We start from the raw sequence: 25,361 nt of genomic DNA, 5'->3' as shown, positions 1-25,361 counted from the left end.
GCAGGTGAAGTGAATCACATGTCGAGGTTTCTAAATGATCCAACATTTCAGGTAGGCTATAGTCTATTTGTCATTTCAGCCACAAATGGTGGGCAAAATGTTTTGGTGCTGAAGGACAACTCCTCCATTCATCCAGCTATAAAGATTGTCTCACTGACTAGACACATACTATAACACATGCAGTTTGTTTGGAATTTGTAATTCCTCAGTTTGCCTTTTTTTCTGGAGCTTTGATAAGAAGGCCCAGGCTTATAGACTAATACATGGCTACTTACAGTACAACGCTATCATCCACTTACAGTACAACATTATCATCCTCATGCCCCAAAAAAAGAAAGTAACTGAACTGAATGATTACTGACCTGTAGCACTCACTTCTGTTATCATAAAGTGCTACAAGAGGCTAGTCAAAGACCATATCATCTCCTCCCTCCACGACACACTCGATCCTCACAAATTTGTCTACCGCCCTGACAGATCCAGAGACGACACAATCGCCATTGCACTGCACATTGCCCTTACACACCTGGACAAAAGGAATGCATATGTGAGGATGCTGTTCATCTACTACAGCTCGGCCTTCAATACCATAGTGCCCTATAAGCTCATTACAAAGCTCACGGTCCTGGGTCTGAACTCCTCCCTATGCAACTCGTCCTGGACTTCCTGACGGGCTGCCCCCAGGAGGTGACGGTAGGTAACATTATGTCCTCAACACTAATTCTCAACACGGGCCCACAAGGGTGTGTCCTCAGTCTCCTCCTGTATTCCATGTACCCACGACTGCGTGGCCTCACACCGATCAAATCAAATCAAATGTATTTATGAAGCCTTTTTACATCAGCAGATGTCACATAGTGCTATACAGTTCAAACTCCATCATCAAGTTCGCTGACGGCATGACAGTAGTAGGCCTAATTACCAACAACGACGAGATAGCCTACAGGGAGGAGGTAGGCACAATTGCGGTGTGGTGCCAGGTAAACAACCTCTCCCTCAACGTTACCAAAACAAAAGAGCTGATTGTGGACTTCAGGAGGAACCAGGCTGGACCACCCCCATCCTCATCAACGGGGCCGCCGTGGAGACGGTCAATAACTTCAAATTCTTCGGCATATACACATCTCAGAGAAGCTGAAACGGGCTAACCACATAGACACCATAGTGAAGAAGGCACGACAGTGATTATTCAACCTCAGGATATGCTGAAGAAATTTGGCCTATCCCTGAGGGCCCTCACAGTGTCCTACAGGAGCACCATCGAGAGCATACTGTCCAGGTGTTTCATAGCCTGGTACGGCAAATCCACCGCCGCGGACCGCAAGGATCTTCAGAGGGTTAAACATGCAGCTAAACACACCATTGGGTACACACTGCCTGCCCTACAGGGCACATACAACACCAGGTGTCGAAAGAAGGCCAAGAAGATAATCGGGGACTCCAGCCACCCAAGCAATGCCATTTTCTTCCTGCTTCAATCCCTCAAGACACGGGTAGTACAGGGGCATCATTGCAAAAACTGAACGACTGGCCAATTATTTCTACCCTAAGACCATCAGGCTGCTGAATAGTCACCACTAGAACTACATTATCTCTCCTGCTGCCCAAAGACAATCCCTTCTTGCCCAGTATCAAACCTTAGATCAAACACAAACTCAGACGGCTGATTCAGATGTAGCTGGCTTTAGATACTTACAATAGTCTATCCACTCAGAAATCACGAAATTCAAGATTATGAATCAACAACATGCATCACTGTTGCAGTTGTTAATATGTATATTATTACAATTTAACTACAATTTGTATTTTTTTTTTTTTACTTCACTTGGTCCCCACATCCTCTCAATGGTCATGCTGCTCCCCCTATGGGCCATTTGAGCGCCTCCATATGGGACTCCCGATGACGGCCAGTTGTGATACAGCCCTGGATCGAACCTGGGTCTACAGTGACGCCTCTAGCACTGCAATGCAGTGCCTTAGACCGCTGCGCCACTCGGGTGGCCCAACAAAACAACTTTTGTTACATCATGGTCACGAGATAAATAAATTGTAACCTCGACATAATTAGGGATTTATTGTATTTTATTAATGTCCTCTCTGGACTTCCGTAGTTGCTCCGCGTATCTGCCCTCTCATTGGCTAGAGTGATCCCACCTGATCTTGCCCCCTCCCGACAGTGAAGTATAATCAGAGATATTTTTAAGGAGATAGGAAACTTAATTGGAGTCTTGAATTGAATTGAATTAACAACCATTGTGGACGTTGCTCATGCGACGTCAACAGACCGTGCGGTGCATTCTGGGCTATTTTGGGACAAGGCGAGCTCTCCTCTAAGGAGTGAATTGGGCGCTAGCTCAAAAATCCAACATTAGCATAAATTTCGTCAACAACAAGAACAACAATATAATTATTTTCCAAGATGTGAGATAATTAACTTGCTATCTGTAACATTGTACAGCTTTGGAATCGTGACATTATCTACTTTCGAGGAAAATAGGCACGTTTCAAGACTCAATACCCTGACTTTGAGAAGGAATTGCCTGCGATTAGTTTATCAACCGCGTGAAGCAGTATGACGACGTGAACACGATTGGTCGACAGTTTGCTGGGTTATACGTTTTTCCACTCTTGTCCATCGGGATTCCCATCTCCTTTCTCTAAAATATCTGGTATAATTAAGCCTGCCAACTGCCTTCCATTTTTTAAGACATTTATTTTAATTGTTAGTTAGAGCCGCCACTTGAATATCAATCTGGTCAATATAATAGATAATCTTTCTTCAGACACAACCTATAGCAATACTCCTGATATACGTGTAGGCCTACTCGAAATGTCAGGAATTTTCTTTTGTGAACAGAAGTCAACACATTTCCTTGTCACACAGTGACATTTACCTATCAGTCTGATAGGAGATGGAGATTGAAAGAGTTGTTATAATTGGCCATAAATAGTGATACAAGTCCTGCGCGCCGAAAGTATACCCTCAGATATAGTGGGCTTACTCGGTTTCCGTAGATTTTTTTTGTGGTTCGTGACGCACTAGCGCGGAACGGACAGGTTCATTTTGACAGGCAAGATGGCGACTTCGGAGCCGGTAAGCGAGATTGAGGTATATGGACATTTTCGTGGTACCACACGACACAAAAAAATAAACCAATCATGTTTTTATATCAAGTTTAATCTTATGACAGTTAAATATACCCGGTTTCAATTGAATATTTAGCATCGGAAGCTGAAACCTCGGGTGTCTGGTTCCAACATGCTCAGCAATGGATGCTAACGTTAGCGATGGATTTAGGGGTTGGCATTGGTCATAAGGAGGGACTGGACATCGGTGGTTCACACTTGGATCTTTAATTCAATATAATTTGATATATCATACCACCTATTTTAATTTTGTCCTTTCAAATATATTAATCGTATTTGTGATCTGTTTTATTTACACTAATCAAACTGGTGACATCTGGACACGTGTGTCCGTGCTGCCTGTGCTAGCTAAGTTTTACATTAAGTTGCTAACTAGTTGCTATGGGGCAACCTAGACCATTTTGAATCGGAAGGATTTTTCCAAATGTAACTACCTGCTCTGGGGCCATGGGGCTACCTAGACCATTTGAATCGGAACGATTTTTCCAAATGTAACTACCTGTTCTGGGGCCAATCGTAATGAATTTGCAACGGATCTATCATTAACTATTCGAATATCTGTAGCTAACTAGTTGGCTAATTATTAGCTTCCTTTCTAGGCTAGGTAGCTAACGTTAGCTAAATGGTGTTCCTAATTTGAATTAGCTAATGTTACCTAGCTAGCTATGTAAACTAACTAACTTTAGCTATACGACATACTCTGACATTAATTAATTAGGTAGCTAGATGCCAACATTAGTGTTTGAAAGGGGTTTAGCCAGATAACATTAGTGAGTGATCCTCACAGTCAAATGAACTACACTACAAGACCAAACGTATGTGGACACTTCCAAAATCATGGGCATTAATAAGAAGTCCCCCACCTTGCTGCCATAAGTCTCTTCTCCCACCCTCCTTTGCTGCTACAAGTCTCACCTCTTCGAGGAAGACTTTCCACTAGATGTTTGAAAATGTCTGCCAAGACTTTCTTCCATTCAGCCACAAGAGCTTTGGTGAGATTGGGCACTGATGTTGGACTATTAGGCCTGGCTCGCAGTCGGCGTTCCAATTCATCCCAAAGGTGTTAGACAGGGTTGAGGTCAGGGCTCTGTGCAGGCCAGTCAAGTTCTTCAACACCAATCTCAACAAAACATTTCTGTATTTACCTGCACAGGGGCATTGTGAGGCTGAAACGGGAAAGGGCCTTCCCCAAACTGTTTCCACAAAGTTGGAAGCACAGAATCGTTTACAATGTCATTGAACGCTGTAGCGTTAAGATTTCCCATCACTAGAACTACAGGGCCTAGCCTGAACGATGAAAGAAACAGCCCCAGACCATTATTCCTCTCTCACCAAATTTTACAGTTGGCACTATGAATTCAGACAGGTAGCATTATCCTTGCATCCGCCAAACCCAGATTAGTCCGTCGGACTGCCAGATGGTGACGCGTAATTCATCACTCCAGAGAACACATTTCCACTGCTCCAGATTACAATGGCGGCGGAGCTTTACACCACTCCAGCCGATACATGACATTGCGCATGATGATCTTATGCCTCCATCACACCTACAGCGTCATTGTGCATTGCAGGACTTACAGTTGACCAGGGTAGAAATTTAACGAACTGAATTGTTGGAAAGATGGCATCCTATGATGGTGCTACATTGAAAGTCACTGAGCTCTTCAGTAAGGCCATTGAGCAGACTAGCTACCCAATGTCTCCTCACTCAAATTAGGGCAGTGTGTCAGTCGGAGCTTGTTCTTGATCTTTCAATAGTGAAAGTCTAGATCTTCACCACTCCTACAGAGATGTTGGTAGATATTCAGTAAGCATATTGAGTCATTGTATGCATCATTCAGTAGTAGAAATGGCAGACATGGATTTAAAATTCTAGGTTTGGCTTGAAACAAAATTGTATATTCTAGTCAGACATGGATGGAATACCTGCACATTTAGTATTGATCTAGTATCAGAAGTAGTTAGTATACATGATTATCCTTGATTTTGTTATGATTGTAAATGTTTAGAACTATTAGCAGGATGGGTCTAAGGATATTATTATTGTCAGGTTTCCTGCGAACAGCTTATATTGTATTGATTAATGTTTTTGGTGTCATCCCATCCAGAATGTACCTGAAACAGAAGAGCCCCAACCTGAAGTTATCCTCACTGCACCACCTGTGGTTGCTGGTTCTCAGCAGTACATCAAACACCCCTTGCAAAATAAGTATGGACACCACTGTGTGTGTGTGCGTGTGCTTCTGTCTGTATTAGAGGTCCACCAATTATGATTTTTCAACACCAATACCGATTATTGGAGGACAAAAAAAGCCGATACCGATTAATCAGCCAATTTTTTTATTTGTAATAATGACAATTACAACAATACTGAATGAACACTTATTTTAACTTAATATAATACATCAATAAAATCAATTTAGCCTCAAATAAATAATGAAACGTGTTCAATTTGGTTTAAATAATGCAAAAACAAAGTGTTGGAGAAGAAAGTAAAAGTGCAACACGTGCTATGTAAGAAAGTTAACGTTTAAGTTCCTTGCTCAGAACATGAGAAAGCTGGTGGTTCCTTTTAACATGAGTCTTCAATATTCCCAGGTAAGAAGTTTTAGGTTGTAGTTGTTGTAGGAATTATAGGACTATTTCTCTCTCTACCATTTGTATTTCATTAACCTTTGACTATTGGATGTTCTTATAGGCACTTTAGTATTGCCAGTGTAACAGTATAGCTTCCGTCCCTCTCCTCGCTCCTTCCTGGGCTCGAACCAGAAACACAACGACAACAGCCACCCTCGAAGCAGCGTTACCCATGCAGAGCAAGGGAAACAACCACCCCAAGGCTCCGAGCGAGTGAGGTTTGAAACGCTATTAGCGCGCGCTAACTAGCTAGCCATTTCACTTCGGTTACACCAGCCTCATCTCGGGAGTTGATAGGCTTGAAGTCATAAACAGCGCAACGAAGACCTGCAAAACGCCCCAAAGTGCTGTTTGAATGAATGTTTACGCGCCTGCTTCTGCCTACCTCCGCTCAGTCAGATACTTAGATACTTGTATGCTTGTATACTCAGTCAGATTATATGCAACGCAGGACACGCTAGATAATATCTAGTAATATCATCAACCAGGTGTAGTTAACTAGTGATTATGATTGATTGTTTTTTATAAGATAAGTTTATCTAGCTAGCAACTTACCTTGGCTTACTGCATTCGCGTAACAGGCTCCATGTGGAGTGCGACGAGAGAGAGGCAGGTCGTTATTCCGTTGGACTAGTTAACTGTAAGGTTGCAAGGTTAGATCCCCCGAGCTGACAAGGTGAAAATCTGTCGTTCTGTCCCTGAACAAGGCAGTTAACCCACCGTTCCTAGGCCGTCATTGAAAATAAGAATGTGCTCTTAACTGACCTGCCTAGTTAAATAAAGATTAAACAAAGGTGTAAGAAAGAGAGAAAAAATCTGTGTCCAAAAATACAGATTTCCGATTGTTATGAAAACTTGAAATCGGCCCTAATTAATCATCCATTCCGATTAATCGGTCGACCTCTAGTCTGTATGTCTGTTTAGGCATTACAATTAGTGCCTTTTCCAGGGAGACAAATTCTTGTGGTAATCAGCACATGCAACAGTCAGTGACAAAGGTAGCACGAAACATAAGCTTATTACTTTGCAGAATAACAGGTTTATATAGCATAACAGATAGAACTAGAAGAGAGAATGTGTCCTAATTGAATCTACTCTGTTAGTGATTGCCATATTATTCACCATAGGTTAATACGCAGAGAAACTGCATAGTCTGCCACTGTATCCCGTGACACACTACAGCAAGTAGCTGAGACTTTCTCTCTGACCCAGGTGGTGTACAGTAGCTGTGTTAAGCATACATGACTTACAGGTAATTTGGAAAGTATTCAGAACCTTTAGCCTTTTCCACATTTTGTTACCTTACAGCCTTATTTCAAAATGGATTAAATTTTTAACAATCCTCATCAACCTACACACAATACCCCATACTGACCAAATGACAACACATTTTTAGAAATTGATCATCCTTGAGATGTTTCTACAACTTGATTGGAGTCTGCCTGTGGTAAATTCAATTATTTGGACATGATTTTGGAAAAGCACACATCTGTCTATATAAGGTCCCACAGTCGATAGTGCCTGTCAGAGCAAAAACCAAGCCATGAGGTTGAATAAATTGAGTGTAGTGCTCTGAGACAGGATTGTGTTGAGGCACAGATCTGGGGAAGGGTACTAAAAAGGTCCCCAAGAACACAGTGCCCTCCATCATTCTTAAATAGAAGAAGTTTGAAACTCCGAGACTCTTCCTAGAGCTGGTTGCCCGGCCAAACTGAGCAAGCGAGAGAGAGAGAGAAGGGCCTTGGTTGGGGAGGTAACCAAGAACCCAATGGTCCCTCTGACAGAGCTCCAGAGTTCCTCTGGGGAGATGGGAGAACCTTCCAGAAGGACATCCATCACTGCAGTACACCATCAATCAGGCCTTTATGGTAGAGTGGCCAGACGGAAGCCACTCTTCAGTAAAAGGCACATGACAGCCTCTTGGAGTTTGCCAAAAGGCACCTAAAGGACTCTCAGACCATGAGAAACAAGATTCTCTGGTCTGATGAAACCAAGATGGAACTTTTTGGCCTGAATGCCAAGCGTCACATCTGGAGGAAACCTGGCCTACCTACGGCGAAGCATGGTGATGGCATGATCATGCTGTGGGGATGTTTTTCAGCGGCAGGGACTGGGAGTCTAGTCAGGATTGAGGGAAAGATGAACAGAGGAAAGTATAGAGAGATCCTTGATGAAAACCTGCTCCACAGCGCTCAGGACCTCAGACTGGGGAGAAGGTTCACCTTCCAACAAAACAATGACCCTAAGCACACAGCCAATTTGATATTTCATTTTTTAATAATAAAAAAAAAAATATATATATATATATATACACATTTGCAAACATTTATAAAAATCTGTTTTTGATTTGTCATTATGCGTTATTGAGTATATTGATGATGATGATTTAAAAAAGTGTGGAAAAGGTCAAGGGGTCTGAATACTTAACGAATGCACTCTCTAAGTGGGTCCTGTAGATGTTTCAGCTTGAAGCAGTGCTTGTTTGGTACAATAGTTCTACTTTTTTGATAGTTGCTGATTACAACACACTTGCTGCTCATAGTTGACACCAGGGTTGTGTTTATTCATTAGGCATTGGCACCAAACAGAAGGAAAAGGACAGCTGGGCTTGTCCTCTTAACACACGTTATTGTGTGCCCAAATGAACACAACCCAGTTGGGATACAAGGGTCACGCTCACTAGGCCAATAAAACGCTTTGGTTCTTCCCAAAATGTTTTTTCCATATTTCCCTTTACATTCTCACAGCTAGCTTTAAGCCTAAACCTAGATGAAGAACGAAGCTTATCATACTTGCACTCTACAGATGTGACATAGTGATACCACCACTTTTGTCTCTTCTAGCACATCCCATCCAGTGGCTGTCTATTCAATAGGGCCCTAGGCCATAGACTACTGTAGGCAGTACAGCAGGCTGGGTAGAACTGCTGACATAGAGCACAGCCTCAGGATAGACACTCTCTAGACCTTTCCGTCTGTTCTGTCCCTGCCTCTCAGGTGGAAGCTGTTCCTCCCTAGCCACTGATTCTGGACTAGTATGATGCTTTAAAACTCCATGGTTCTGGTCTTTTGTCCTGTTTGAAAACGTGATCTTAGTCCAGTGGATTTCAGATTCTATTGGTTTTGGTGTTGTTACTTTACAGCTCTCTGAATGTTACTTTGGGGTGTCTGCACCAGAGAAAAAACAAGGCCAAACACTGCCTTGTGAAATCTCTTTCTCCTGTTTATTATGTTTTTCAGGGTGATACCAGGGATAGGAAGTCTGGAGTCACTCAACACACACACACACTGTATGACTACAGTAGGAATTACCTAGTGGAGGTAATTCCTACTAGTCCATAAGTCCACAGACTTTACCTCAAGTGACACATTAGTGTTTGTTTACGCGTCTGTCTGTGACCTCACCCTGGTTCACCAGACGAGTCATGGCACACGTCGTGTTGTTTCTCAACATTTATTGATGATTTGAGAAAGTCGCTAAAAAAGCTTGCGCTCTGTTCTCTTTCTAGTATTCTTTTCAGTGCTTAACTTATTGGATATGACCCCAGCCTATTTGTCAGAAGCCTTTATTACACTATGCCAGCCATGATTGGGAAAGGGGGATACCTAGTCAGTTGTCCAACAATGTATTGTGCTGAAATGTGTGTTCTACATTTAACCCAACCCCTCTGAATCAGAGAGGTGCGGCAGGCTGCCTTAATCGACATCCACGTCTTCGGGGAACTGTTGGTTAACTGCCTTGCTCAGGGGCAGAATGACAGATTTTTACCTTGTCAGCTCGGGGATTCGATCCAGCAACCTTCCAGTTACTGGCTCAATGCTCTAACCACTAGGGCTGGATGTCGAGACGTGTGCGTTGGGGAAGGGTGTCCCTCCTACCCTAGAAAAGGTCAGACACAGCGTCAGACACAGCGTCTGAGTCATTCACACCTCATCTCGCTTTTCATCAGAAAGCTTACCTCGACATGACTGCATTTTCCAAAATTAGCTTAACTGTGCACAGACAGAGCTTACAACTCACTCACCGGGGGCTATTCTCGGGACTGTGCGGTGGTGGCAATTTCCTTAACCATAGTTAGAGGAATGGCTACAGCTATAACATAGCTAACTCGTTCACAACCAAGTTAGCTGTATCCAAACAGTGACTGGTCGTTAGCTAGCTAGCTTTTGTGGTTTTACTATGACCATTTTCTCTTTTATTTACTAGCTACACCAAGCTATCTTTTCTTTTCACTGAGTGCCACCGTCGGAGATCCCTAGTGATTAGTGGGTTATCGGACTAGCCTACCACGCAAATCATTTTCTGACAGCTAAAAACATAGCATTCCAGCTATGGCGAGAAAAGCATCACCCACCCCAAACGAGGAGATGACTCTGCTCCTGTGGAAACAAGATATTGGCCAAAGACACTGTGCTCCGCTTGCCTTGGGCTGCAACATGCCCAAAAAGTGTTAGCCTCCCCTGGCTCCTGTCCACATTGTGCCCCCTTCACCGTGAAGAGCTTCTGTCGCAGGCTAGCACACCAAGCTAGACTGAGTCAACAGGACCCTACATGGGGTCTGGCATCCCCGATGGCTCATCGGAGGCCATGGATATCCCCACAGGGTATCCAGAAGCGACTGCTAGCTGGCTGGGGCGACCAGCTCGAAGACATTGCCCCGCTTTTGGAGGACTCCAGCAACAACCTCGCGACCTCCCTGCCGGGCTTCCTGATTGGAGACAACATAGGGTTTTCCGGCAGTTTCATTTTGGAATCATCTGACGGAAACAGACTCCATCTCCTGCTGGGGAATCCGAAACTGAACACGCAGGCAGGGCACCATCCTCACCAGCTCTCGGTGTGGACCTGCAGGATGTGTGTGAACTCTCAGATAAACCGGTGATTTCCTGGTCTAATGCAGTAGCGGAAACCACCACATCCCGCTACGAGGGTAAGAGGATACCCAAAGCCAAATGGGCAATTAGTACCAGTCTTCCCAGAATGTCTGGAAGAGGTTACCTGTGACTGGAGTACACCTTTCTCTGCCGAGAACCATGTCCAAGGTGTGTCGGTGTTAGCCTGTGTTGGCATGGAAGGGATTGGGCATGCCTTTTCGGTCCCACAGTCGAGATGATGCAGAAACGGTGCAAGGAGAAAATGAGGAAGGGTGAAGCCCTCCAGCTCTGTCTGCCCAGGAAGACACAGCCCTGTGCCTCGCCACACCCAGGTCGACCCCACATAACCTTTTAAGATCCCCTGGAAGGTTTATGCACGCTGACACGGTCAGAGACAATCTCTTTTCTAGGTTTAACCCTGTATAAGAACATTCCAGAATTGCCTAGTACCGTTTCGCAGAGGGAACCTGGTCTCCTTCAAAACATGCCTGAGGCTGCTAGGTTTGATGGCATCGGCTTTACTAGTCATCCCATTAGGATGCTTGAATATGAGAGGGTTTCAGTGCTGGATCTCTTCTCTAGGTCTGAGCTCATTACGTTATAACCATCACTGTGTACACATTCTATAGATTGCATGGTAGCACTGCATTCCTGGAGACACCCAATGTTTTTGTCACAGGGTGCCAAGATGTGCACTGTTTTATCCAGAGAAGTAGTCACGACGGACGCGTCTCTCTCAGGTTGGGGTGCAACCCACAAGGGCAGAACGGTCAGAGGGGTGTGGGGACCCCATTTAATGTTCTGCTCACACAAACTGCCCGGAACTCCTTGCAGTGTCCCTAGCATTAACGTTTTGGACACGTTGGCGCACAAGTGGCCACGGGTCATCCTGGACTGGCCCTGATTTCGCCCACCTTTAGCCAAAGTGCAGGAGAAGGGTCTCTCTCATACTAATAGCAGAAACACTGGCTAGCTAAATAGCTAAATCACTCAACTACTATGGCCCTTCCCTCTGCGTCAGGAGTGCCACCCCCCAGGCACGCCGGGAGATTTCCTCAACCAGAATGGTTGGCACTCTGGGCATGGCCCGTGAACGATTCAACTTGAACACTGCTGTACACATTCTATAGATTGCATGGTAGCACTGCATTCCTGGAGACACCCAATGTTTTTGTCACAGGGTGCCAAGATGTGCACTGTTTTATCCAGAGAAGTAGTCACGACGGACGCGTCTCTCTCAGGTTGGGGTGCAACCCACAAGGGCAGAACGGTCAGAGGGGTGTGGGGACCCCATTTAATGTTCTGCTCACACAAACTGCCCGGAACTCCTTGCAGTGTCCCTAGCATTAACGTTTTGGACACGTTGGCGCACAAGTGGCCACGGGTCATCCTGGACTGGCCCTGATTTCGCCCACCTTTAGCCAAAGTGCAGGAGAAGGGTCTCTCTCATACTAATAGCAGAAACACTGGCTAGCTAAATAGCTAAATCACTCAACTACTATGGCCCTTCCCTCTGCGTCAGGAGTGCCACCCCCCAGGCACGCCGGGAGATTTCCTCAACCAGAATGGTTGGCACTCTGGGCATGGCCCGTGAACGATTCAACTTGAACACTGCTGGGCTTCCCCAAAATGTAATTTCAACTATTCAGAGTAGAGGTCGACCGATTTATGATTTTTTTTTCAGCGCCGATACCGATTATTGGAGACCCCCCCCAAAAAAGCCGATACCGATTAATCGGCAATTAAAATAAAATATATATTTTAAAAAATGTAATAATAACAATTAAAACAATACCGAATGAACACTTATTTTAACTTAATATCATACATCAATAAAATCTATTTAACTAAGCCAGTCAGTTACTCGCCAATGAAATTGCAGGGCGCCAAATACAAATCAACAAATCTTCTCATAAATCAAATTTCTCAAACGTACAAGTATTAGGCACAATTTTAAAGATACAATTCTCATTAATCCAGCCACTGTCTGATTTAAAAAAAAAATGCTTTACAGCGAAAGCTCCACAAACGATTGTTAGGTCACCACCAACTCACAGAAAAACCCAGCCATTTTTCCAGCCAAAGAGAGGAGTCACAAAAAGCACAAATAGAGAGAAAATTAATCACTAACCTTTGATGATCTTCATCAGATGACGCTCAAAGGACTTCATGTTACACAATACATGTATGTTTTGTTTGGTAAAGTTCATATTTATATCTAAAAATCTTATTTTACATGGGCGTGTTTACGTTCAGTAGTTCCAAAACATGAAGTGATATTGCAGAGAGCCACATGAATTCACAGAAATACTCATTATAAATGTTGATGAAAATTCAAGTGTTATGCATGAAACTTTAGATAAACTTCTCCTTAATGCAACCGCTGTGTCAGATTTCAAAAAAACTTTACGGATAAAGCATAATCTGAGAGTGGCGCTCAGAGCCCAAACCAGCCAGAGAAATATCCGCCATGTTGGGGAGTCAACATTATTCATAAATAGCATTATAAATATTCACTTACCTTTGATGATCTTCATCAGAATGCACTCCCAGGAATCGCAGTTCCACATAAATGCTTGTTTTGATAATGTCCATTATTTATGTACATTTATGTCCAGTGCCTTCTTTTGTTAGAGTGTTTCCAAAAGCGCGATCTGGTCCAGTTGGACGAAAAGTTCAAAAAGTTATATTACAGGTCGAAGAAACTTGTCAAACTAAGTATAGAATCAATCTTTAGGATGTTTTTATCATAAAAGTTCAATAATGTTCCAACCGGAGAATTCCATTGTCTGTAGAAAAGCAATGGAACGAGAGCTACCTCTCATGTGAAAGCTCGTGACTGAGAACGAGGCTGCAGGCAGACCCCTTAGTCAAACAGCTCCCATCCGGCCCCCCTTCACATAAGAAGCCTGAAACAACGTTCTGAAGACGGTTGACATCTAGTGGAAGCCTTAGGTAGTGCAAAATAACCCATATCCCACTGTGTATTCGATAGGGGTGAGTTCAAAAACTACAAACCTCAGATTTCCCACTTCCTGTTTGGATTTTTTCTCAGGTTTTTGCCTGCCATATGAGTTCTGTTATACTCACAGACATCATTCAAACAGTTTTAGAAACTTCAGAGTGTCTTCTATCCAATACTACTACTAATATGCATATATTAGCATCTGGGACTGAGTAGGAGGCAGTTCACTCTGGGCACGCTATTCATGCAAAAGTGTAATTGCTGCCCCCTATCCCAAAGAAGTTAAGAACAAATTCTTATTTACAATGACGGCCTAGGAACGGTGGTTTAACTGCCTTGTTCAGGGGCAAAACGACAGATTTTTACCTTGTCAGCTCGGGGATTCAATCTAGCAACCTTTCGGTTACTGGCCCAAAGTTCTAACCACTAGGCTACCGGCCGCCCCTGAAAGTACGCAGGTACTTTCCCGAAACGGATGACAGAAACAACTGGATTCGTTATCCTTTTCATGTTCTGCCTCCAATCCACTTACCGATATCTGAACAAGAGAGGCTCATCGAAATTGCAACAAGCGATTCTGTGAAAATAGAATAGAAGCCACTGCCAGATTTCTGGATTGGGCTGCAGTCAGAGTATCCTGCCTTGGCAAATCGTGCTGTTAAGACACTGATTCCCTTTGCAACCACATACCTATGTGAGAGTAGATTCTTGGCCCTCACTAGCATGATAACTAAATACAGGCACAGACTGTGTGTGGAAAATGATTTAAGACTGAGACTCTCCAATACAACCCAACATTGCGGAGTTATGTGCATCCTTTAAAGCACACCCTTCTAATTAACCTGTGGTGAGTTATTCACCATGTTTTATGAAGAAATAAGGTTTTGTATATAAGATGGCTAAATAAAGAGCAAAATTATTGATTATTATTATATTATTATTTGTGCCCTGGTCCTATAAGAGCTCTTTGTCACTTCCCACGAGCTGGGTTGTGACGACAACTCACACTCATTCGTATGTTTAATAAATGTATTGTGTACAGTGTGTGTGTGGCAGGCTTACAATGATGGCAAAAAACAACATTTGAGAGTGCGCTGACCCTGGTGCTTGAGGGGGTACGCAGCTGGAGGTTGAATGTTTGAAGGGGTACGGGACTATAAAAAGTTTGGGGACCACTGCACTAGAGGAATGGCTACGTCCAGTTAACTTTTAATTTTTAAAAACTGAATTGTTGAATTTCTAAAAACCTGTTTTTGCTTTGTTATTATGGTGTATTATGTGACAAATATATATATATAATATATAATAGACAAATATATATTTTAATCAATTTTAGAACAAGGTTGCAACATAACAATGTCAAAAGTAAATGTGTATGAATACTTTCCGAATGCACTGTATAAATGTCTGAGCTATGTGTATGCATAAACTCTAATATGCTTTTTTAATGAATCAATCTTAGAAAGCTGTCCATTTCGTTGTTAGGCTTTGAAACAACATTACAACGCCATATTTTCCACTAAGTTTCAAACAGTTGTTGAACTATTTTCTTCAAATTGCTCAATCATGGTGACGTTGAGTTTTTGAATGCAGTTGCATTGTCAGAGTGGTTAGAGGGACAATTGAGTACTAGCCCATTAGCTACCTGATGGTCATTAACGAGTTAGGTACTACCAACGCATGTCCAGAATGCATAAGAGGAGATCACGGTTACTCAACATTCACATGGAATTTTACTGCAATCAGGTCTCTGTCATGACTGCTGATTCATGACAGTAAACGTCCAACCTGTTCTGTCTGTGGGTACTGGGGAGCACGATAGGGAATCTCTGACTGAGTCTTCTCTCCTCAGATGGGCCCTGTGGTATTTCAAAAACGACAAGAGCAAAAGCTGGACAGAGAACCTTCGTCTCATCGCAAAGTTTGACACAGTGGAAGACTTCTGGGCGTGAGTACTTTGTCCTCTTTCTCTTCTCCTTATCCTCTCTCCTCTCCACGCTATGACGTAACCATGACAATCAGAGTGCGTTGTACAGAATTGATACAAGTGTCTATGTGGAGTAAAGGACTGGCAGTTCTATGCATTGCATTGCTATCTGTGCCTCATGTATTAGTATTATTATATATATATTAAATAAATAAATAACCTTTATTTAACTAGGCAAGTCAGTTAAGAACCTTTTTTTTTTTTTTTTTTACAATGACGGCCTACCCCGGCCAAATTCTAACCCGGACGTCCTTGGGCCAATTGTGCGCCGCCCTGTGGGACTCCCAATCACGGCCGGTTGTGTTACAGCATGGAATCGAACCAGGCTCTGTAGTGACGCCTCTAGCACTGAGATGCAGTGCCTTAAACCGGCACGCCACTCAGGAGCCCAAATGAGTCATTAGTTGTCTCCAGATAGAAATGATGGAGAATAACATGGAACAGGACATTGATATTTATAATTGTGGTGTCTAATATTGTTGCATATGGGCCTTTGTTTAAGTGTGCCTCTTGGTTTTGTGTTGTAGATTATATAACCACATACAGCAGCCCAGCAAGTTGGGCTTCGGCTGTGACTACTGCTTATTTAAGGTAAGTTCACTTATGAAACCGTATCCCTTCAGAGGACTTGTCGCTGTTCTGTTAAATGAAAAAACATCGGGGTCCGTATGCATAAACCATCTCAGAGTAGGAGTGATGATCTAGGATCAGGTTTCTCCTGTCCATTTAAATCTTATTATGATCTGATAGGCAAAACTGATCCTGGATCAGCACTTCTACTTTAAGACACTATGAATAAGGGCCCAGGATCAGGGATTCCATTAAGAAAATGTGGCGCCGGACAATATGTCCGGGAAGATTTTAATTTACAGGCCATTTTGAGAAATGTACTGGACCCATATGCGTTGGGTGCATAACCCATTAGGGTGTCTACCCATGGTGATCAGAATTACAGAATTCAAATTTAGATTATGGTAATGCATCTTAACAGAACATGCAACTCATGTAATGAAGCAGCCAATAAAATGTTATTTTCAAACATTTCCCAAAATACAATTTGGCAAAACAGCACACCTGGGAAAACACCATTGTAAACAGCGCACCTGATAGTGGATCCATTTGTGACAGAGACGGAAAACTGAGGGGGGGAATCTAAAGATGCAACATCTAAGATGTGTTGCTAATGTGACTAGGATTGTGCCTTTGGCTTCTGGACAATGAAAGAAAGTTGCTATGAAAACCAGTAGAACAGGAGAGAAATGGCATAGTGGTGGGTCTAATAGGGAAGAAAATAGAAATATATTTGCCAAAAATTATTTAATTTCTCCTGTCTATACAGAATTATTTAAAAAATCATTCCACATACTTCACCAGAAAGCAGAACTTAGCCACAGAGGAATCGAGGACCATTAGCTTCTTGTAAAAAAAAATTGCTGTGGATTCTTTCAAATCACAAGCTCGTAGGCCTATGCCTATTTGGGAAGCCCGCCGTTTGGGCAGTGAGCGTGGCAATAGGCCTAGTTGCTTATTGAGCTGGGCTGTCAGTGAAAAACATCTAAAATATGTGTGAAGAGAATGTGTCTTGAGTATAATTAAAAATTGAGACAAGAAGGGGAGGGGTGTGTGGCAAAGATATAGACGAGCCTCTCCAGAATGGCTCAGCTATCTCCTGCCAATACTTGTGTATTCATTGTGTGAATTGTTTGCACTTAGATGATTAAAAAATATTTTTTTAAATTACCCATTTCATATGTCACCAGTAGTAAATGTACTATTAATCCCCATTTTGGTTACATTTATTTTAATGCATGTATTAGTCATTTGCCGTTCTCATTCTCAGAGTGGAAACGTTATTTGCGGAGTTCACAACCGGCTACACTTGTGAGAAACAAGTTTTGGTTTATTTCATAACCATCATTAATGCAATTTTTTTTTCATTGTCTTTTATTTGGAGTGTGAGCAATGAGCATGCCTGGTTTCTCTGTCCTGATAATGTTGAGGGAGTGTGTATGCCTGAGCACGCATAGAAGTACCTAGCCTGCTGCGCGGACATGAAGGAAAGTGTTTTTTTTACATCCATTGCGAATGATAATACACAATGAACAAAAGTATAAATGCAACATGTAAAGTGTTGGTCTCATGTTACATGAGCTGAAATAAAAGATCCCAAAAATGTTCCATATGCACAAAAATCTTATTTCGCTCAAATTTGGTGCACGTAATGTATTTACATCACTGTAAGTGAGAATTTCCCCTTTGCCAAAATAATCCATCCACCTGACAGGTGTGGCATATCAAGAAGCTGATTTAAACAGCATGATCATTACACACGTGCACCTTATGCTAGGGACATTAAAAGGCCACTCTTAAATGTGCAGTTTTGTCACAACACAATGCCACAGACGTCTCAAATTGAGACAACTGAAGAATTGCTGCTCAAACTGTCAGAAATCGTCTCAGGGGACGCTCATCTGCTTGCTCGTTGTCCTCACCAGGGTCTTGACCTGACTGCAGTTTGGTGTCATAACAGACTTCAGTGGGCAAATGCTCACCTTCGATGACCACTGGCATGCTGGAGAAGTGTGCTCTTTACGGATGAATCCCGGTTTCAATTGTACCAGGCATTTGGCAGACAGCGTGTATGGTGTCGTGTGGACGAGCGGTTTGCTGATGTCAACGTTGTGAACAGAGTGCCCCATGGTGGCGATGGGGTTATGGTATGGGCGGGCATAAGCTACGGATAGCAAACAATTGCATTTTAGCGATGGCAATTTGAATGCACAGAGAAACTGTGACGAGATCCTGAGGCCCATTGTCGTGCCATTCAGCCGCCATCATCACCTCATGTTTCAGCATGATAATGCATGGCCCCATGTCGCAAGGGTCTATACACAATTACTGGTTGCTGAAAATGGCCCCGTTCTTCCATGGCCTGCATACTCCACCAGACATGTCACCCATTGAGCATGTTTGGGATGCTTGGATCGACGTGTACGACAGCGTGTTCCAGTTCCTGCCAATATCCAGCAACTTCGCACCGCCATTGACGAGTGGGACAACATTCCACAGGCCACAATCAACAGCCTGATCAGCTCTATGCAAAGGAGATGAGTCGGACACGAGGCAAATGGTCACACCAGATACTGACTGGTTTTCTGAACCATGTCCCTACCTTTTTTAAAGGTATCTATGACCAACGGATGCTTATCTGTATTCCCAGTCATTTGAAATCCATAGATTAGGGCCTAATGAATTTATTTCATTAGACTGATTTCCTTTTATGATCTCTAACTCTGAATTTGCTTATAGGCTACTTTAAGGCAAGGTAAGACATGTCTCAAAATTTGCCGGCTAATGGAAACCCTGCTCAGAATGTAGATTGGGGTCAAGTTACCTAACGTTCCCCTACTGCTCTGTGTGTTTCAGGATGGTGTGAAGCCAATGTGGGAGGATGACAAGAACAAGCTGGGTGGGAGGTGGCTAATGACCCTCAGCAAACAGCAGAGACAAATCGACCTCGACCGCTACTGGATGGAGACGGTCAGCATCATTATTCTTAAACCTGGGTCCTGTTCTTAGACACCAAATGGAAGAAAATGGGACTGAAACAAGGATGGACTACCTGAACTGAAAGCTCATTTTCATTGCTAAATGTTTCCCGTTGTGTGCCCTGACGAATACGGCTCTGAGTTTGGAATAGTTCATTAGGACACACAACTATATTTTTGGATGGTCCAGTCAGTCAATTTTCTTCCATATGGTACCTAATGAACACAACCCTGCTGGAACTGTCCATGACTATACTTCAAAAGTATTGTCAAATAATCAAATGTATGGAATGGATTTCTAGAGGGCAACTTAACACGTAAATAACATTTGATTAATTCCATAATATCATGTACTGTGTGTGTGTTGTAGCTGTTGTGTTTAATCGGTGAGTCGTTTGACGAGGCCAGTGAAGATGTGTGTGGAGCGGTGGTCAACATCCGACCCAAGGGAGATAAAATATCCATCTGGACCGGAAACTGTCAGAACAAGGAAGCCATCGTGACAATAGGGTAGGTCATCTCTCTGGCCTTTTGTCAATTGGGCAAAAGTCTGTCCTTTACTCCATTCCTCTGTGACTTGGAAACCGATAAGTTTTCACTTTGTTAATAAGTGAAGAGGATTTTCTTCCTCGAATGCCTTTCTCCAGTAGAGGATGCTCAGGTGTATCAAAGTGTTTTGAAATCAGCCACAGTTTTCTAGAAGGAGAAAAGTGTGCACACATTGATTAAAAACAATATGCTGCTTATTGTTTTATCAAAAAATGTCTAGCACAACTAGCTAATTTCTTTTTACCACTTTACACATGTATTTTGGGATTGCACCCCTGTAAACGTAATTTGCTTTATTTCATACGCGCGCATTGGTTTCTACGTTTCCTCGCTTACCATTGACCTTTTTCAAAAGGAGGTGAGGAAAGAACGTGAGGAGTTGAGAAATCCCAATTGAGTCTCTCGTGCGCACACACACTTATCCACCAATTACACATTTAATTTGGCACATAAGCAAATTCTGTATATTATGTGAATTGAAGAAGTTCAGATAATCATATATGTATGTTATTCATGTGTGAAACCTTTCAGATGAAAAGGTTTTCTTTTAAGTTAACCCGGGAGTGCAAAAAGTGTGTAGTTGGCAGAAATGCCATCGGTTCTGAGACTAACAGTACTGCTCTGTTTCTAGTTGCCCACTAAGTAGAGACAATGCATGTAAGACTGTACTGAGAACCTATTCAATATTATCTCATCTCTCTCCAGACAACAGTATAAAGAGCGCCTGAGTATCCCCATCAAGCTCCTGATTGGCTACCAGTCACATGACGACACGTCTAGCAAGAGTGGTTCCACCACCAAGAACATGTACTCAGTCTGATCAACACCTACCCCCAATCTCAGCTCAACTATCAACTCCCTGCATCACCAACCCATTAATACTTTTCAGTTGTTAACTGCTGTTAGTGTCCTTCCTTTTTACAGACGAGAGAATTGTTGAAACGTATATAAAATTAGAGCTGCCTCCCTGACACCCGATGGACCGGCTGGCTAACCTCCGGTTCTTGTCGGGAAGAAGAGGAAAGAAAGAAAGGACAGAGTCAGCTGAAGCTGTTGGGATTTGAGCTAGAAGATCATTAAATTAGTTAATTTTAGAATTGGAGTATATGTGACTAATAATACCAGTGGCTTTCCCCCTACTAACGTAACTGAGGAGAAGGTCTGTCGTTTATGGCTTGATTAAAAGACAGACAACTTTCTTAGCTGTAAAACCTTTTCCTTTTCTCATGCAGAGTTTATGATCATTCCCTGTTATGAAAAGTGTTTCTCACCAACCACCCAGGATAGAAAAGTAGACGAGATTCATTCATTCAGCAGATTTTAAAGGGCAACCAGCGTTTTAACCTTCTTTAGTTGGAGGTGTTTGGCATGAGAAGGGATTGCAGATGCACCTGTTGCAGAAAAGACAACGGTACCTTAATTTGTTTTTGTGTAAAAGAATAGTAGCAGTAACAGAAGAACAGCCACATATAGTTTCAGCCATGCTGGGATTGTGGATCCTTTGCTTGTAGAACTATTTTGAACTTTTGTTTCCCTTACGTGCATTTATGATATATGCATTGCAGTTGAACTACATAGTTGGAGGACAACCATGAAAAAGAAACTTGAGTTCCTTACAATTTTTTTGTTTTTGAGGAGGTTAACGACATGGACTACTGCTTAATAATATAGAACATTTTTTACAGTGTATCATACTAAGTAAAGATGCCTGGACAAGTTTTAGGTCTGCTTCTTACCGTTTTCTTCCTAACAAACTGTAGAACATTTCGCACTACTCTGGGGCCTGTGCGAGTGGAGAAAAAAGGATATCTATCCATCGTGAAATGATTTAGCTTATAATGTATCTTTATTATCTGTAATTCCAGGATGTATATTACCTTCTTTCAAGTAAAGGTTAAGTGCTTTGCATTAAAACCAGAACCACACGGTCTCCTTTTCTGTGTCGTCTGTTTAGCATCACTTCCTATAGTGTCATGGGGGTGCGTTCAATATACAGATTATACATAGATCAGTGCCCTATACCACATACAGTGCATTTGAAAAGTATTCAGACCCCTTGACTTTTCCACATTTTATTAAGTTACAGCCTTATTCTAAAATTGATTAAAACATTTTGTTTTTTAAATCTCAATCTACACACAATACACCACAATGACAAAAGTTAAGACAGGTTTTTAGAAAAAAATTCAAATGTATTCAAAGTAATACAGAAAAATGTACATAAGTATTCAGACGCTTTACTCAGTACTTTGTTGAAGCACTCCTGGGAGCAATTACAGATTTGAGTCTTGGGTATATGATGCTACAAGCTTGGCACACCTGTATTTGGGGAGTTTCTCCCATTCTTCTCTGCAGATCCTCTCAAGCTCTCAGGTTGGATGGGGAGTGTCGCTGCACAGCTATTTTTCAGGTCTCCAGAAATGTTCGATCAGGTTTAAGTCTAGGTTCTGGCTGGGCCACTCGGACATTTAGAGATTTGTCCTGAAGCCACTCCTGCGTGCTTAGGGTCGTTGTCCTGTTGTAAGGTGAACCTTTGCCCCAGTCTGAGGTCCTGAGCGCGCATCAAGAATCTCTGTACTTCACTCTGTTCATCTTCCCTCAAGCTTGAATAGTCTCCCAATCTCTGCCGCTGAAAAACATCCCCACAGCATTATTCTGCCACCCATGCTTCACCGTAGGGATGGTGTTAGATTTCTTCTAGATGTGATGCTTGGCATTCAGGCCAAAGAGTTCAATCTTGGTTTCATAAGACCAGAGAATCTTGTTTGTCATGGTCTGAGAGTCCTTTAGGTGCCTTTTGGCAAACTCCAAGCGGGCTGTCATGCCTTTTACTGAGGAGTAACTTCTGTCTGGCCACTCTACCATAAAGGCCTGATTGGTGGAGTGCTGCAGAGATGGTTGTCCTCCTGGAAGGTTCTCCCATCTCCACGGAGGAACTCTAGAGCTCTGTCAGAGTGACCATCAGGTTTTTTGTCATCTCCCTGACCGAGACCATTCTCCCCTAATTGCTTAGTTTGGCCAGGTGGCCAGCTCTAGGAAGAGTGTTGGTGTTTCCAAACATCTTCCATTTAAGAATGGAGGCCACTTTTCTTTGTGACCAATGCTGCAGAAATGTTTTGCTCCCCTTCCCCAGATCTGTGCCTCGACACAATCCTGTCTCGGAGGAGCTCAACGGACAATTCCTTTGATCTTATGCCTTGGTTTTTGCTCTGATGTACTGTCAACTGTGGGACCTTATATAGACAGGTGTGTGCCTTTCCAAATCATGTCCAATCAATAGATTTTACCACAGGTGGAGTCCACTCAAGTTGTAGAAACATCTCAAGGATGATCAAAGGAAACCGGATGCACCTGAGCTCAATTTCGATTCTCATAGCATACTTAAGTAAATAAGGTATTTGTTTTTATTTTTAATGCATTTGCAAAAATGTATAAACTTGTTTTCACTTTGTCATTATGGTGTATTGTGTGTAGATGAGGAATACTATTTATTTAATCAATTTTAGAATAAGGCTGTAATATAACTGTGGAAAAAGTAAAGGGGTTTGAATACTTTCTGAATGCACTGATATGTGGTTTGAGCAGTTAGTTAGGTAACTTTGGTCAACTGAGTTCAACTTGGGATAACCGGTACCACGAAAGTGGCTCACCATTTAGACGGGTACATTTTTATGGTAATGAATCCTTTAGAACTATCCCCGATTGATCCTGAATTAAGTGTCTGATTATTGGTTTAATCGGCTCCCCATTAGCTTTTGCTGAAAAAGCAGCTACACTTCTTGGGGTCCACATAAAACACAAAAAACATAAAACACAAGTAGCAAACACTAATACACTAATATACAAGAACAGTCACACAAATTGTAAATACAATAGACAAACAATACTACTAAATACTGTGTAGATTGTGTTTGTATGTCATGTCACAGTCCCTATTGTGCCATGATGTTTTTTAAATGTAAAGGTACTTTTTCTGTTTGCTTGAGTAATTGGAGATGGGAGTTCTATGCGATTATGACTCTGTATAACACTGCATTGCCGTGAATTTGTTTTGGACTTGGACTCTGAAGAGACCCCTGGTGGCTTGTTTTGTGGGGCAAGTATTGGTGTCAGCTGTATGTTATTTGATAATGCAGACAATCCAGAATTTATGACTAATTTTTATTTAAAAAACTAGAAGATAAACAGTTCATCTCTCAACCAGGAAAGACTGGCATGCATGTTGTTGATGTTCTATATGTGCAGTTAAGGGCAAGACGTGCTGCTCTGTTTTGAGACAGCTGCAGCTTTGCTCGGTCTTTCTTTGCTGCACTTGACCATATTACTGGACAGTAATCAAGTTGGGACAAGACCAGAGCAGAACCTGAACAACTAGTACAGTTGATTTGTTATAACAGACATCTTTACAACAACGTTGTCAATGTACCGTGACCATGATAATTGACCTTCCAATGTTATACCTAGGAGTTTAGCTTCCTCAATTTGTTCAATGGTTACACCCTTTATGCAAAACTCTGGTTTAGGTCTTAGAGAATATTTTGAACCAAATACAATGCTTTTAGTTTTAGATGTACTTAAGACCAGTTTGTTATTAATCAACCACTCTGATACTGACTAACATATTATTTTTTATTTCAGTGAGCTCACTGGCTTAGGGTGCTGACAAAAGTGTGGAATCATCCATATACATATTAATTCTAGCTTTGTGTAAGACCAGTGGCAAATCATTTGTAAAAAATATAAACCATTAACAGCACAGCACACTGTACATATCTTATGTTAGAGAAGCTCCCGTTGAAGAACACTGGGTTATATTGGATAAATAACTTCAATCATGTGATGGCAGTTTTTTTAATAACAATTTATGATCAATGACATCAGACTACACTGAAATCTAACAATGCTGCTCCAACTACAGTATCACCTTACAAAAAATATTGCCATTTTGAAACTGCAGTCTACTGTGGTATTTTGGATGCAGTAATTGCAGAATAACTGCAGTTATACTGCAAAATTACTTTAGTAAAAAATACTGTTCTTTTGGACGCAGTATTTGCAGTATACTTCACTCTGACTGCAATCTTTTTTTGTAAGGGTATCCATTTATTTTAACCAATCATCAGTCACCTGAGTCAGCGCAGTACAAGTTGAGTACCCTTCTTTATTTATGCATGCTGAAAGTAAGTAGTTAACGTTTTCTCTGAAAAATGGCGTTGTATTTGGTCAAACACAATTCTCTCCATCAGTTTACTATCCGTTACTAACAATTCTCAAACTGATTGGGCGGCTGTTAGAGCCAGCAAAGGGTGCTTTCATTTTTTGTATGCAGGGGAATTACATTAGCTTCCTTCCACCCCTGTGGACACATTTCTTTAGGCTTTGGCTAAAGATATAGCAAATAGGGGTGGCAATACAGTCTGCCTCCATTCTCCATAGTTGCCCATGGGCAACCCTATTTGCTATATCTTTAGCCAAAGCCTAAAGCCTAAAGGAATTTGTGTCCACAGGGGTGGAAGGAAGCTAATGTAATTCCCCTGCATACAAAAAATTAAAGCACCCTTTGCTGGCTTTAACAGCTGCCCAATCAGTTTGAGAATTGTTAGTCTATACCTGGTGGCTTATCATTATTGATGAATAACAATAGTTTTTCCACC

General features: G+C 42.2%; 1 protein-coding gene across 2 annotated transcripts; it reads left to right on the top strand.

Moving 5' to 3' along the window:
* The first annotated feature begins 2,280 nt into the window (after nucleotides 1-2,280).
* On the top strand, nucleotides 2,281-21,637 carry LOC109899826 (eukaryotic translation initiation factor 4E). Of its 2 annotated transcripts, none has more exons than XM_020495397.2 (7): nucleotides 2,281-3,109; nucleotides 5,256-5,356; nucleotides 15,476-15,571; nucleotides 16,138-16,201; nucleotides 19,037-19,150; nucleotides 19,529-19,668; nucleotides 20,413-21,637. In XM_020495397.2, exons 1-7 carry the CDS (start codon nucleotides 3,077-3,079, stop codon nucleotides 20,525-20,527), a joined length of 663 nt encoding a protein of 220 aa, XP_020350986.1. In that variant the 5' UTR covers nucleotides 2,281-3,076; the 3' UTR covers nucleotides 20,528-21,637. The 2 variants fall into 2 exon arrangements, with proteins under 2 accessions (XP_020350986.1, XP_020350987.1); XM_020495398.2 differs by having other exon boundaries at nucleotides 2,321-3,094.
* The last annotated feature ends 3,724 nt before the right edge of the window (nucleotides 21,638-25,361 follow it).

The sequence above is a fragment of the Oncorhynchus kisutch genome, linkage group LG11 (assembly GCF_002021735.2).
Source record: "Oncorhynchus kisutch isolate 150728-3 linkage group LG11, Okis_V2, whole genome shotgun sequence".
Lineage (NCBI taxonomy): Eukaryota > Metazoa > Chordata > Actinopteri > Salmoniformes > Salmonidae > Oncorhynchus > Oncorhynchus kisutch.
The sequence above is the reverse complement of the archived record's forward strand: the minus strand, read 5'-3'. Positions and strand labels throughout refer to the sequence as shown.